Source organism: Rhincodon typus, chromosome 13, assembly GCF_021869965.1.
Source record: "Rhincodon typus isolate 14 chromosome 13, sRhiTyp1.1, whole genome shotgun sequence".
In the NCBI taxonomy this organism is placed as follows: Eukaryota; Metazoa; Chordata; class Chondrichthyes; order Orectolobiformes; family Rhincodontidae; genus Rhincodon; species Rhincodon typus.
The window spans coordinates 29,579,954-29,596,356 of NC_063344.1; the positions used below are offsets into that span (position 1 = coordinate 29,579,954).

At 38.7% G+C, this 16,403-nt stretch overlaps 1 protein-coding gene across 1 annotated transcript; it reads left to right on the top strand.

Annotated features, from left to right (window-relative positions):
• Window positions 1–682: 682 nt before the first annotated feature.
• LOC109934918 (DCN1-like protein 2) lies at window positions 683–14,547 on the top strand (the record flags this gene model as incomplete). Its single annotated transcript, XM_048604395.1, has 4 exons — window positions 683–873; window positions 10,146–10,276; window positions 11,697–11,836; window positions 14,464–14,547. Coding segments are annotated over 4 exons (468 nt in total), but the record flags the coding sequence as incomplete, so codon positions are not given.
• Window positions 14,548–16,403: the final 1,856 nt, after the last annotated feature.

Consider the following 16,403-nt stretch of genomic DNA (forward strand, 5'->3'; position numbering starts at 1 on the left):
CTGTGGCTGGCTGTCCCATTTTGTTTCATCTTAAATTTGATTTGACTTATTACTGTCACTTGTACCAAGGTATAGTGAAAAGTTTTGTTTTGCATGCAGTACAGGCAGATCATAACATACAAAGATCATGGGGTGATTGAACAGAGTGAGGAATACAAAGTTACAGCTGCAAAGAAGATGAACCGACTTAGAATGTTAGGTTTAAAAGTGCAGAAATGTGTGAAATGTGAGAATAAGATCAACCACAGAGAGCTAGCATAGCATTGACTTGTGTTGGCACCATCTTGAATCATGCTCGTACAGAGCAATTGAGGTCATTTTATTACTTTAAGGCACAATGTAAATAGGAGTCCTATAAATGCAAGTCACTTATTTTGGCATTAGAGGCTTGAGGGTAAGAATGTTGGCTAGATTACTGGGAGACTAAGTTCTTCTTGTATACCAGCAAAGCACTTTTAAAGTTCACTCCAATCCCACAACAGGTAGACAGCTCCTTAATTTGACATCTCATTTGAAGGATGGTGTTGCAAAATTTGAGCATTCCCAATGACACACCGATATGCCAGCCTACATTGAGTTCTAAGTGTAGCTTGAATTCTCAAACTTCAGTCTCAACTGTATGTGTGCATTTAACAGTTGGGCAGACACCTTCTTGAAGCTTTAGCATTTTCTGAGTTAATTTTTTTACTTTTCTTCACTTTTAGATCCGCAAGATGAAAACAAAATAGGAATAGACGGTATTCAACAGTTCTGCGATGATTTAGGATTGGATCCAGCCAGTATCAGTGTACTGGTTGTTGCATGGAAATTTCGAGCAGCCACACAATGTGAATTCTCAAAACAAGAATTCATAGACGGTATGACAGAATTAGGGTAAGTAAAATGTAACTGTATATGTCCAAAATTAGAAATTCACATTTGATAAACTTCTGATTATTTTTCACTGTGAAATTCATGTTCCAGTATTTTGGATTTTAGTAACTATTTCATATTACTAGTTTTAAAAAATTAATTCTATAGATCCAAATCTTGGACTTCCTCATATTGAAGCACACCAAAAAACAACAAAATTGAAACTATATAGTCAAGAAGTAGTCACTCGTATTGCTATCTTGTTTCAGACAGGATTTGGTAACATTTTACGCTAGCACAGTAATTGTAGTTGCTGAGGAAGTGCTGTACAGTGAATGGCTGTTTAAATTGCTCATATCCTGTTTGGTATGGGGTTACTTCAGGCACTTGCATTAGTTCCCTGTTTTGTGATCTCTATCTTTTGATTTTAGCAAAATTTCTGTGAATATTATTGTGAATACAGAATTCTGGTTAGAACCTCTTTTTGGAAAATTGATCAGCTGTATCTCTTGTCTTAAAATGATCATTTTGTTTTATTAATGTGGAAAGTTTCTTGTTGATCTTAACACTTCAAGATGTGGAAGTGCCAGTATTGGACTGCTGTGTACAAGGTCAGCAGTCACATAACACTAAGTTATAGTCCAACAGGTTTATTTGAAATCACAAGCTCTTGGAGTACTGCTCCTTCATCAGATGAAGTGTAGGGAAGCACACAGGCACGGAATTTATAGGCAGAGGGATCAAAATATAGTACAAATGGTGTGAGTGGAGTATGGTGGGGTTACATGTGGCGCAACGTGAACCCAAGAAGTGGGTGAAGTGATGAAGGGACAGAACTCCTAAAGATTGTGATTTCAAATAAACCTGTTGGACTATAACCTGGTGTCATGTGACTTCTGACCTTAACTCCTCAATTTGGTGCTTTTCAAGCTGTCTTTGCTATTTACCTTACCAGTTTTTGTAGTGTTTGTTTTCAGTTGCTTTTCATTTTGAATTTTGGAACCTTCTTTAGCAGGTAGATTTTAAACTGTAATAAATAATACTGTTTATTTAAACAATTTTTGCCTTCAGTATTGCTCTAGATCTTTCAGTAAAAGCCTACATTAATTTTAACAGGAGCCCATTTTTCTTCCAAATTTTCTCAACCTTGTTGTGGTTGACCATAACAGTATACCCCATCACCTCTTTTTCACTTGTTGGGTCAGGTCAGACAGCAGTATTGTTCTTGGCAGGGGTGTGGTGAAGATTAGAGGGAAGCTCGAGAATCAGGAAGCCTTTAAAAATCAGCACAGGATAACTAAAACATCAATAAGGGGGGAGAAGATGAAATATGAGAGTAAGCTATCTAGTAATATAAAAGAAGATTGTAAGAGTTGTTTTAGATATCTGAAAATTACGAGAGGGGCAAACTTGGGCATTGGAATATTGGAAAATGAGGTGGAATTAGTAGTAATGGGGAACAAAGAAATAGTTCAGTAACTGAATAGGTACTTTGCATCAGTCTTCGTGGTGGAAGAGACCAGCAGCATACCAGAACTTTGAGAAACAGGGGACAGAGGTGAATACAGTGGTCATCACTAAGGAGAAGTTACTGGGGAAGCTGATAAATCTTACGGACCAGATGGACCACACCCCAGAGTACTGGAGGAGAGAGCTGAGGATATTGTAGAGGCATTGATGGTGATCTTTCATGAATCAATGGAATCACGGAGAGTCCCAGTTCTAAGGGATCACTCAGCCCGAAATGTTAACTCCGATTTCTCTCCATAGATGCTGCCAGACCTGCTGAGTTTTTCCAGCAATTACTATTTTTGTGTCATGCCTGACAACTCTGTTATAATTCCTTTGAGGAGGTAATGAGCAAGTTAGTCAGCCAGTGATTGTGATCTATTTGAATTTCCATACAGCCTTTGACAAAGTGCCACATAGGAAGCTAAGAAAGATATGAACCCATGGTGTTAGGGACAAGGTACTGGCATGGTTAGAGGATTTTCTGACTGACAGAAGGCAGAGAATAGGAGTAAAGGGGGCTTTTTCAGGATGGCAACTGGTGACAAGTAGAATTCCGCAGGGATAAGTGTTGGGATCACAACTATTCACATATACGTTAATGATCTGGATGACGGAACTGTGGGCATTGTTGCTAAGTTTGCAGATGATGCAACGATAGGTGGAGGGATAGGTAGTATTGAGGAAGCAGGAAGGCTGCAGAAAAACTTGGACAAGCTAGGAGAGTGGGCAAAGAAGTGGCAGATCGAATACAGTATGGACTTTGGTAGGGAGAATAGAAGTGTAGGCTATTTTCTAAATGGGGAGAGGCTTCAGAAAGCTGAGCACAAAGGGACTTGGAAGTAATGGTCCTGGATTCTGTTAAGGTTGCCATGAACGTTCAGTTGGCAGTTAGGAAGGCAAATGCAATCTTAGCATTCGTTTCAAGAGGGTGAGAATACAAGAGATATACTTCTGAGGCCATATAAGGCTCTAGTCAGACTCCATTGAAATATTATGAGCTATTTTAGGCCCCTTATCTAAGGAAGGATGTGCTGGCATTGGAAGAGATCCAGAGGTGGTTTGCAGGAATGATCCCGGGGATGAAGGGTTTGTCATATGAGGAGCGTAGGAGGACTCTGGGTCTGTACTTGATGGAGTTTAAAAGGATGATGGGGGATCTGGTTGAAACTTACATAATACTGAAAGGTCCAGATAGAGTGGACATGGAGAAGATGTTTCCATTAGTAGGAGACACTAGGATCCGAAGGCAGAGCCTCAGAATGAAGGGATGAACCTTTAGAACTGAGATGAGAAATCTCTTCAGCCAGAGGGTGGTTAATCTTTGGAACTCATTGCTGCAGAAGATTGTGGAGGAGAAGTCATTGAGAGTGTCTTTAAGACAGCTAGACAGGTTCTCAATTGATACAGGGATCAAGAGTAACAGGGAGAAGGCAGGAGAATGGGATTGAGAAACATCAGCTTTGATTGATTGTAATTGGATTTGGCAACATGTTTGAGGACTTTGGACAGTAAATGAGGTTGGCCATGGGATGGTAGTTAAGGATGGTGGAGCTGAGTGTTGTGTTTTGAGGAATGAGTCAATGCATATTTAAAAGCAAGAGAGCAATTTTTGTTTTTCTAAAAAAGAGGACTATAAACTATGTGCTTACATGGGGATGTAGAGCAGAAGTTGGATGATAATCAGTTTAGTGGCAGAAGATTTGAGGAAACTGGAGGTGGGTCTCATAGAAAAGATGAAGGCATATGGGACAGGATGGTGGGGTGATTTGAAATGTGCCAGTTAAGGCTGGATCAGGGGAGCTTTAGGGGAAGTAATTGCCCTGCCTCTGAGCCAGAGGGACCAGTCCAAGTCGCACCTCAGGATGTGATGCCCTCAGAAGAGTGTGATAATGTGTCTGAACGGGTTGTTATTGAAAATGTCCATGAGCTTCTCATGAGATGAGGATAGAGGCGAGAGGAGTTTATGGCAACAGTTTGCAGTAGAGAAAAGAAGCTGGGTCCTATCATTATATTCCAGGATGATAATGGAATAGTGAGCAGTTTCAGTAGCTGAGAGCAGGCAGATGGTACGTTGTGGTCCAGCCACATCTGGCAGTAGATGGCTAAACCAGTTAATTACTGTATCCCTTTAAGTCTGTGTAACTCTGATCAGGGAAGCAGAGTTGAGGACTATACTCAGGCAATGGCCAGAGTGAAAAAAAGTAGTGATACTGAGGACCAGAACTTTAAAGATGAGGCTGAGGCAGTAAAGAATGTTGTGGCAAACAGAGGGCCAAAGGCTAGAAAATTGAAGTTTTGAAAGTCCCGTTTGTAAGTTAATTTGGGGTTAGCTTTACAAGGGGTAGATTCAGAAGGTGGTAGGGTTGGGACATGAAAAGTGAATAGATTTACTGGTGATTGGTGAAACAAAGATGCTTATTGCTGACTACTGAAAAAATTGTATACAAAGATTTAGCAATCTGTGGCAAGAGTTTGAATCTGGCTTCAGGTCAAGGGGATCTCCAGGTATCTAGCAACATTGATGTAGTTGATCGATAAAGGGATGGAGGTTCTTGAATGTTTTTTAAAAACTTTCTTTATTAGACTGGTGTATGTGAGGACAGATTTCATAAATCTCCCTTGTATTCCCTTGAGTACAAGAGGATGGTTTCTCATACTGGGGAGTCTATAAACCAGGTTGCACAGTTTAAGAATTCAGGATAGGCCATTTAGGAATGAGATGAGAAATTATTTGTTCAGCCAGAGGGTTGTGAATCTGTAGAATTCTCTACTACAGAAGGCTATGGTGGCCAAGTCACTGAATATATTCAAGAAAGAGATATTTTAGATTTTAAAGACATCAAGGCATATGGGGAGCAAGTGGGAATAGGGTACTGGGTTGGATGATCAGCCATGATCATACTGAGTGGTAGAGCAAGCTCGAAGGGCCATTAGCCTACTCCTGCTCCTATTTTCGATGTTTTCTATTTTCAACTGTGACCAGAGATGAAAATCTGTGCAAGATTAGTTCTTCCACCCTGGAGAAGAAAACAGACACTAGAGATAGCGGGGCTCAAAATACGTGAGGCTGGCAGGTGATTATCCCCTCGCCGTGAAAGTCATTTCTGCAAAAAGAAAAGCAAGCCTGCAGGAGTTAAGAATTATTTGGATTGGTTCCTGGGAATTGAAGTGTCTCCTTAAGAGACACTGCAAAATACTGATGCTATGTGGGATTTTTGAATGTGTGAACAGTAAAATAAGAAGTTTTTTCTGCAGTTTGATATCTACAAAAACTGATGTTAGTCAATCAATATTGCTGTTGTTACATTTTTACAGTAACTGCTTCAAGACCTAAATCTAGTCATGTGCTCCTTTTAGTCAGTCACTTGAAGTTCAAATTTCTTTTAAAAGTCATTGGTCTCTGCAAGAATCATAAAAATTTACATACTCCTATTAAGGAAACAACTACACTAGTTTTCAACAAGCATTCATAAGTTCGAGTGCTTTGTCATGAGTCATGCTATGGGCTCCAAGTTTCTCTATCCCTATTTGAATTTTCATTTGGTGAGTCCTTGTCCAGTATCCCTTACATGCACACATTACAAACAAATCTTTTTGGACTGGGCCCTTGTATGTTTTCAATGTTGTATGATTACAATAGGCAAAATGTTAATAGAAGTATACAATAAACCATAACGGAAGTAGATGAGTTGAAAATATAGTCTTACAAACTAGGCAAATTTGAGCGTCCAAATGTCCTATAGCCAACAGCCTTCTCTTCCTACCAAACTCAAGTACTAATTAACCTTCACAGTCACTTACACTCACATCCATTTAGGCACTCTGCACCGCAGTGCAGCTACTCTTACTGGTTAACTAATAAAGAGAACAACCAACTCCTGGCATTTAATTAAACTAGAGAGGGTTCAGAAAAGACCTGCTAGGATGATACCAGGAAAGGAGGGTTTGAGATACAAAAATAGACTGGATGACTGGAATATTTTTCCGCTGGAGCTTAGATAGTTGAGGGGTGACCTTATTGAGGTTTATAAAAGCATGAGGGGCATAGATAGGAGAATGACAAGGGTCTTTTCCCTACAGTGGGGGAGTTCAAAACTAGCGGACATATTTTTAAGGTGAGAGGAAAAAGATTTTAAAAGGACGTGAGGAGCAACCTTTTTATACAGAGAGCAGTTCCTGTGTGGAATGAACTGCCAGAGAAAGTGATGGATGTAGGTACAGTTACAATGTTTAAAAGAAATTTGGATAAGTTCATGAATAGAAAAGGTTTGGAGGGATATGGGTCAAGTGCAGGCAGGTGGGACTAGTTTAGTTTGGAAACATGGTTGGCATGGTCTGAAGCGTCTGTTTCTATGCTGTACGACTCTGTGAAAGCTGAAGAAATGAGAACTGGTGAAAGCTAGAAATATGAAGGAGTCTTGTTTGGCTACCATCTTTGGAGAAACAAAGTTAATGTTTCAGATTTGACCTTTCATCAGATCAAATAAAAGTCATCAACCTGGATTGTTAATTCTCTTTCTCTCCAGTTGCTGCTTAACATGCAAGTATTTCCAGGATTGTAATTTTATTGCAGATTTCCAGCATCTGTAATATTTTGCTCGTAACAAGAGGTGGCAATATACCCTTTGCACTTGCTGCAATATTTGACTAGATCATGGTTGCTTAGTTCCTCTCCTGTACACTTCCACCTTTACTCCACGTGTATCCCTTGATACTCTTACATAATAAAAGTAGTATTTCAGTTTTGACAGCAGTAATTGTCCCAGTCTTTGCAATTTACACTAACCTTTGAGAAAAAAATGCTTCCTGACTTTTCACTTCGGTGGTCTTGATCTTTTTTAAGGTCAAGAAAAACCATACTAAAGGGAGGACAAGGCAACCATGGCTGACAAGGGAAGTCACGGACAGCATAAAAGCAAAAGTAAAAGCATACAATGTGGTGAAGATTAGTGGGAAGCCAGAGGATTGGGAAGCCTTTAAAAACCAGCAGAGGATAACTACAAAGGCAATAACAGGGTAGAAGATGAAAAATGAGGGTAAGCTAGTTAGTAATATAAAAGAAGATTGCAAGAATTTTTTAGATATATAAAAGGTAAGAGAGAGGAAAGAGTGGACATCAGATTGCTGGAAAATGAGGCTAGAGAAGTAGTAATGGGGAATAAAGAAATGATGGAGGAACTGAATAGTTACTTTGCATCATCTTCATGGTGGAAGACACCAGCAGCATGCCAGGACTTCAAGAGAATCAGGGGAGGCGATGGCCTAGTGGTATTATTGCTGGACTGTTAATCCAGAGACCCAGATAATGTTCTGGGGACCTGGGTTCGAATCCTGCCATGGCAGATGGTGGAATTTGAATTGAATAAAAGGTCTGGAATTAACAATCTAATGATGACTGTGAATCTATTGTTGATTGTCGGGAAAACCTATCTGGTTCACTAATGCCCTTTAGGGAAGGGAACTGCCATCCTTACCTGGTCTGGCCTACATGTGACTCCAGACATACAGCAATGTGATTGACACTTAACTGCCCTCTGGTCAATTAGGGATGGGCAATAAAATGCTGCCTAACTAGCGACGCCATCATCCCGTGAATGAATAAAGAAAATAAAGGGGGCAGAAGTGAGTGTAGTGGTCATCACTGAGGAGGTGCTGGTGAGCCGAGAGGTGGATAAATCATCTGACCAGATGGACTACACCCCAGAATTTTTAAGGAGATAGCTAGGAAGACTGTTGAGGCATTGGTGGTGATCATTCATGAATCACTGGTTATCAGGGAGAGTTCCAGAGGAGTGGAAAATGGCTAATGTAACACACGTGTTTAAGAAGGGAGGGAAGCAGAAGACAGGAAACTATAGGCCAGTTAGCCTGACCTTGGTTGTTGGCAAGATTTTAGAATCCATTATTAATGATGAGATTGTAGAATACTTGGAAGGGCATTGTAAAACGAAACTGAATCAGCACAGTATCGTCAAGGGTCGATCATGCCTGACAAATCTGTTAGAATTCCTTGAGGAGGTAACAAACATATTAGACAAAGGAGAGCCAGTGACCATGATTTATTTAGATTTTCAGAAGGCCTTTAACAAGGTGGTGCACAGGAATTTGCCAGATAAGAGTCCATGGTGTTGGGGCAAGGCAGTGGCATGGATAGAGGATTGTCTGACTGGCAGAAGGCAGAGAGTAGGGATAAATGGGTCTTTTTCATGATAGTAGCTGGTGGCAAGTGGAGTTCCAGAGGGGTCAGTGATAGGACCACAACTATTTACATTATACATTAACGATCTGGATGAAAGAACTGAGGGCATTGTTGCTAAGTTTGCAGATGACACAAAAATAAGTGGAGGGACAGATGACGTTTAGGAAGCGGGGAGACCGCAGACGGACTTGTACAGGCTAGGAGAGTGGGGAAAGAAGTGGCAGCTGGAATACAATATGGGAAAATGTGAGGTTATGCACTTTAGTAGGAAGAATAGAGGCAGAGACTATTTTCTAAATGGGTAAAGCTTTTGAAAATCTGAGCACAAAGGGACTTGAGAGAATCCTGAACTAGGACTCCTATGGTTAATGTGCACGTTTAGTTGGCAGTAGGGAAGGCAAATGCAATGTTAGCATTCGTTTCAAGAGGGTGAGAACACAAGAACAGTGATATACTCCTGAGGTTGTATAAGAGTCTGGTCAAACTCCATTTGGAATATTCTGAGCTGTTTTGGGCCCTTTATCTAAGAAAGGATGTGCTGGCATTGGAGAGGGTCCAGAGGAGGTTTTCAAGAATGATCCTGGGGATGAAGGGCTTGTCAAATGAGGAGCGGTTGAGGACTCTGTCTACACTTGATGGATGATGGAGGATCTGATTGTAATTTACAGAATACTGAGAGGCCTAGATAGAGTCGACATGGAGAATGTGTTTCCACTAGTAGGAGAGACTAGCACCTGAGCACGAAGCCTCGGAATGAAGGGACGACTCTTTAGAACTGAAATGAAGAATTTCTTCAGCAGAAAGTGGTTAATCTATGGAACCCATTGCTGTAGAAGACTGTGGAGGCCAAGTCATTGAGTGTATTTAAGACAGAGATAGGTTTTTGATTAATCAAGGGATCAACGGTTATGGGGAGAAGGCAGTAGAATAGGGTTGAGAAACATATCAGCCATGATCGAATGGTAGCGCAGACTCAATGGCTTCATTCTGCTCCGGTATCTTATTGTCATGTCCCCTTTACTTCAATGGTTCCACCATAGGAAATATCTCTTCCCTTTGACTCGATCAAATTCTTTAAAAAAATTTAAACAGCCCAATCATTTGCCCCGAAACGTATAAACTAGGAGCAGGAAAGAAACCATCGAGAAATTAGTAACTGAATTGGGCCTTATGGTGGCATCCAAAAGTCTGAGAGTTTCAAAGCTTGCCAGTTTTACTATCAATCTGAGTTATTTGTATCTTTCATACAAATATATTGGCATTTTTGAATCACTGAATTTGAATCATCCTTTAAAAGTGTGATTGGTATGCACACAAATTTTTTAAATTTTAAAACAACTTGCTGCTTCACCTGTAAATCGATGCCCTTGTTTAATTGGCTTATCATTGTAAAGTAATGGATCAAAAAATGTTTTAAGTTGGACCATATTGAGGCTTGATATAAAAGAGACCACAACTTTGCAATTGGAAAGAGGGGGACGATGAAGAAATTTTAATGATTTCATGGGAACAATGGATGTGAACATAGAAATACATGATACATTGACATTTCTTTGATTAAAATATTTTCTTATTGCCTAAGGTGTGACAGCATAGAAAAACTGAAAATCCTACTGCCAAAGTTGGAACTAGAATTAAAAGATCAAGCAAAGTTTAAAGACTTTTACCAATTCACATTCAACTTTGCAAAGAATCCAGGCCAGAAGGGTTTAGGTAAGTGCAGATCTTTTGATTTTCAAAAATCTTCAGTGCGTAACTAAAAAGAACTAAAAGAACAGCATTCTCTTGGATTTTATGTATTGTAGTTGTTTCAGAGAAATGCAGCCTGTAAGGAATGGACTTTTCATTGAATGCAATGAGAAAATGCTTAGCAGAAGGGTACAAGACTTATAATGTGTCTTTGTCTTTTTGTTTGTCATAATTTTTTAACATTGTTTTTAGTGGGGGATGCTTAAGAGAATAGAAAATGCCATGTGGCATTTTACTGTAACTGGCTACTCACTGTTTTACACAAATTGGAGTTGATGTGTTGTTAGTTGTGATTGACCGTAGGCAGAATTGAGGAAAAGTAGTGATTTAATTTGTTGGTTTTGTTTACTTTTTAAAACTTTTACTGTATATACTGTTCCAATTGGAGTAGCATATGAAAACATGTTAAACAATTTTTTTGTCCTAGTCTACTGCTTTCCTTGCCCAGTGAAGTAGTTGATGCTACTTCAGTAAACGTTTTTAAAAAAAAGGTAGATTTTTTTTGAACAATAAAGGAATTAAGGGATACGGTGAGAACGCGGGTAAGTGGATCTGAGTCCACGAAAGGATCAGCTATGATCTTATTGAATGGCGGAGCAGGCTTGAAGGGCCAGACGGCCTACTCCTGCTCCTAGTTCTTATGTTCTTATGCTTTCACTTTTTTTATTTTTTGTCTATACGTAAGAAATTTAGATCAGAAATGCAGATTACTATATATTTAGCTCCGTGGAGTTATAAAAAACACCTTTTCCCTATCACTGTTACACATTGACATTTTTTGATAATACTTTGTGTATTATTTTAATAAAAATTGAATTCTTAAGTAGCAAATGATCAACATGAGCACAGTTTATTTATTGGTGACAGATATGGCCTGATTAAGTCTGTTCCTGCAGTTTGGGCAGCTCAGAAGCTATCTGAACCACTTAACTCACCAAGTGGAGGAATCAGTCTTCCAAATGGTCCTGTAGTTGAAGACACATGCAGGATATGACCTTCAACAGTATTAATGGTTGTGCTGGGAATCACAAAACACTCCTGTGAAGCCACAAGCTTAATATTCCCTTCCTAAATTCCCAGTCAGGACTATTGTTATCTTTAGTGCCCTTCTGCCAGAAGAAATGCTTCAAAAAACTTGATCTTATGTATATAGTTTTCTCTCCATGCTGCATAGTAGTCAGCAAGTAGAGTCAAAAAGTTGACAAAAAGCTTTTTTCGAGTTAGATACCTCAGACAGGACTTAGCAGTGTCTTAGCTAGCAGTTTCACTTCTTCTGACACAAAGTAATTGACTCCAGCCCAAATCAACCCATATGAACTATTTTCCCACCTTCTGGAAAATCTCCACAAATACATCTGCGCCCTATTTATCTCCATGTCTGCAGACAACACAGAAAATCTAAAGGAGGCTTGGGAACAAGACCTAGGCTGCCAGATAACGAGGAGTAGGGAGAAGTGTGGAGGCAGACCTGCAGAATCTTCAAATGCAACAGAATGCAAGAGGGGCAGAACTAATTTTTCAAAGGTATAAACATAGAATAATGTTAGCAAAACGCTTAGAAGATATAATGATTACCATTCATGGCTTTACAAAATTGCCATGAAACAATTAAATTTATTTATGAGCTTTACGCACTAAAATGCAAAGTTAATCAGACAGAATAAACAAGTTATAAAAATTGGAAATACTCTGAAGATTGTTCATCTGGAAAGAGAAATAGCAAGCCAAAATTTAGCATATAGAGGTCCTGTGTCAGAACTGATTCACATACGTATGTGGATTTTCAAACGTAAACTGATCTAGACTCTATTTGTTTCTTCCCCTCCAAATGCTAATTCTGCAGACGATGGACATTACCATGTGTTGTTATCCTCTGCTACATGTCTATAGATGATTAGTTAAAGAAGATTCTTGATCCTTTTGGTCTGGTTGTGATTTTGCCATTCAAGATCCTGTTTAAAAGCAATTGTTATGATTTCTGGCAAAATAAATACTTTTTCCAGGTATTCTGGCTGATCTTATTGTTATATCACAAATATGTGAAAATAAAAGTTCATGGTTTGAACAGTTTATTTTGATTATTTAACAGTTAGGTCTTTGGAGATTTGACTAGGTCACAAAGGATTTAAATAAACTGGTAGCTAAGTATGAATGGAAAGATTAAACTTATTTGTGAAAGCCCAAATTTAGGAAACATCACCCTAGGCTAAGGTACTGGTAAAGGTAAAGTCATCACATTGACCCTCATTAGAGAGGGTCAATTGGTGGTGGTTTGCCACCCTGCCTCTGGCAAGGGGAGAGGTCGAGAAGGAGAGTCCTTCACGATAACCACAACTGATATCCAGACACCCATACTATCATTTGGATTCCTGAAGCAGTATTTTTTGTTTTGTGGGATCAGAAAAAGAAAAGTAAGGTGCCTGTATCCAGGATTTTTCTCAGCAGTCAAGCAGAATGTGGGAGTACGGCTTTACTGACCTGCTCGGGGAAAGTTCACTTGATTAGGCCGTTATAAATCTGTCTTAATCCTTGTGAATCTCTCAATTTGTCTTTCTACATTTGAAGCTACATTTGCAGAAAATTATTTTGCCTGTAAAATTAACTTGATAGTGAATGGAAATACCAGTGTTTTATACAGCTTGCTTTTTATAAATCTGTTTCATGGCCTCTAATGCACCAAATTAGCAGTCTGATAATTTTCTGATGATTCCTATCTTACCTCCATAATGTATCAAGCCCTTTTGAGTGAAATAGGCCAGACAAATAAACTTTTATTGCAGTGGTTTAACAAAGATGCTTGTGCACCATGGTCCTCTTTATTCATGCAAATTTACATATAGATTTGAAAAATGTGGAAGCGAAAGGCATTAAGCTATCTTTACGTACTTCAAAGCATTCCATCTAACTTGGTTTGCGTTTTGTGGAGGATAAAAAGGACTTTTGAATGTTGGTTGTTTCACTTCTACTATTCCATTAACCTGTTTCTAAAACTTATTGCTGTTTTCAAGTCAGGTCAATTAATAGCAGCTGGCAAATCCCAGAGAAGAGTTGAAGTTCACCACAATTTTATACCACGTTTCATGACGTGTTCAATGAAAATGAAGTATGATTGGCTATTTAATTTCTAATGAACAAAATCCAGGTCTTGGCATCTGTGCTGAAGTAGTGAGAATCAAATCAGACTTGAACATTAACTCTGCCAGACCTGATTTTCTCCAGTACTTTCTGTTTTTCTATATGTAGTATCTGATTTTGCACTGTGTTGTGACAGTGGCAGCTGGAGTTAGATTCTGCACTAAAGACTGTATCTAAGCTGAGTATGCTGTTTGGTGCAAAAGTTAGAAATCTGTACTAAAATGTCTCAACTGCAAAATTGACGTAAATAGGACCAGGGATGTGCTTCAATTATTGTTGATGCTTCTAAGTGAAAACCCACTTAGATGCTGAGGAAAAATTGCCTACAAATGGAAATTAAAATCAGTATTTGAATCCAAAATCTCCATTTGTTAATATTAAAAACATGTTGCTCCTATTGCTCCTTAAGAGTTCATTTGTGAAATACCCATTCTTTATATCAGCTATTCCTGTTTGATTTTAAGAGGAGTGATCAGTTGATTCTTGGCTAATTTGCCTTTGCTCATACATGCTCGTTGTGGATGGGCATGTTGGGTATAATCAATGTTTAAGATTATGCTGAATTGTCCTCTATCTTTATTTTGAAGGATATTTGAGAAGCTACGAAATAAAGCAGCATTTCCCTTGTATGGCATTGCGATTAACTGGGCTATTAATTTGGGTACAGTTCAGGTGTTAACACAGTTTAATCAACTATTTTATGAGAATAGGAATACATTTGGCTATTGAGGTTTGAACATTTACAGTAATTTTTAAGCCTCTTACTGATGTATCTGTAGTTAACTTAATCTCTAGGCATTTTCTATTGATCAGGTGCTGACAGGCTTTAAATTACTACTTTATGTAAAAACTATTAATGTTTTCCTTTGGTTAAGCATTTTTTTGGAGCAACCATGCAAAATAGAGAAAAATATGTATAAAGTTAATGCTTAGTTTTATTTGATATATGCAGCACTATTCTTGATGCTTGATGTAGACATTTTTCTTGAAGATGTACAAAATGTTTTATTTTGCAGATTTAGAAATGGCAATTGCATACTGGAATTTAGTACTTGCTGGGCGATTCAAATTCTTAGATATATGGAATAAGTTTTTATTGGTGAGTATAAATTTGAACATTTCCAAATAATCTAATTTCTTCCTTGTTTCAAAATTTAGTGATTTCCATTGGCTATTCCATAAAGAAGTTAAATTTGTATTATGCAGGCATCAGGTCATTATCAGGACTTTGTACTAGAGATCATTTGGCTCATTGCACCTTTGCTAGCTCTAGAAGAGCTATCCAATTATTTCCATTTCCACTCTAGTTCTTTGTTTCAGATATTTATCCACTTTGTTATAATAAATTCTGTTTCACCATGAATTCTGACGACATATTCTCTGTCCTAAAAAAGCTTGTATGTATTTCTCCTAGCCATTTCCTTTACTCTGGACATGCTCTTCTGTTTGTTTCCTTCAGCTGTAACTAGTGAGAACAATTTTTCTCTTTGCAAAACCTTTTAATTTTAAAAGCCTGTTTTTAGAGGCTAAATCATCTGTATTGTAATGTAAGAGACATAATTTCTCTAGTCTGCCTCAATAACCAAACTTGAGACTGTCACATTAGGTCTCTTCTGCACTTAGAAACTCATAGAATCCCTACAGTGTGGAAACAGGCCCTTTTGGCCCAACAAGTCCACACCAACCCTCAGAGCATCCCACACAGACCCATCCCCCTATAACCCACCTAATATACACATCCCTGAACACTACAGGCAATTTAACATGGCCAATCTACCTAGACTGCACATTTTTGGACTGTGGAGGAAACCGGAGCACCCGTAGGAAACCCATGCAGACATGGGGAGAATGTGCAAACTCCATACAGACAGTCGCCGGAGGGTGGAATCAAACCCGGGTCCCTAGTGCTGTGAGGCAGCAGTGCTAACCACTGAGCCACCGTGTTGCCCATATCTTCATATCTAGATGTTTTCCTGAAATGAAGGTGACCAAAACTTAACGTAGTATCTTAATTGTATCTGACGAATTGTTTATGCAGTTTTAATGTTACTTCTTGGCCTTGGTAAAGCTGCACCTGAAGTATGGAGTTCAGGTTTGGCCTCCCTACCTAAGAGAGGATATATTTACCACAGAGGGAATGCAGTGAAGGTTCACTAGCTTGGTACTGGGGATGACAAGACTTTCATTTGAGGAGAGATTGGTTCAACTGAATCTGCATTCAGGATTTTTAAAAGAATGAAAAGTATGGTAGAAAAGTATCAAATTCTAATGGGTCTGGATAGACTAGATATAGGGGGGATCTTTGCTCTGGTTGGTGGATTCTAGACCCAGAGGCCACAGTCTAAGGATATGACGTAAACCATTTAGAACTGAAGTGAGGAAACAGAACTTGATTCAGAGACTGGTCAACCTGTGGAATTTACTACTACAGGGCTGTGGAGACTGAGTCATGAAGTATATTTGAGAAAGAAATTGACACCCTTATTACCTAAAAATTTATCAAGGGGTGTGGAGAGAAAGCAGAAAGGTGGAGGATCAGCCATGATCATAATGAATGGTGGAGTAAGCTTGAAAGGCTGAATTGCTTACTTCTCCTGGTTTCTTTATTTATCTATCTTTAAAAATACTGGGTTCCATTATGCATTTGTTAACCATTTCTTCAACTTCTTTCACTTTAAGATTTATGTATCTGAATTTCTGAATGTCCCTGCCTTTTTTTATTATTGTGTTACATCCAATACATATGACTACTTATTTTTCCACCCAAAACACACAATTTTGCATTTCTCTTTTAAATTTCCGATATTTTGTGTAACCATCTAATGAACTAATTTATGTCCTTGTGAAGTTAGAATCATAGATTGCAGCACAAGAGGTGGTCACTTGCCTGTTGTGCCTGCATCTGTACTTGGAGAGCTGTGCAATTTATTCATTTTCCTGTAATTGTACAAATTAG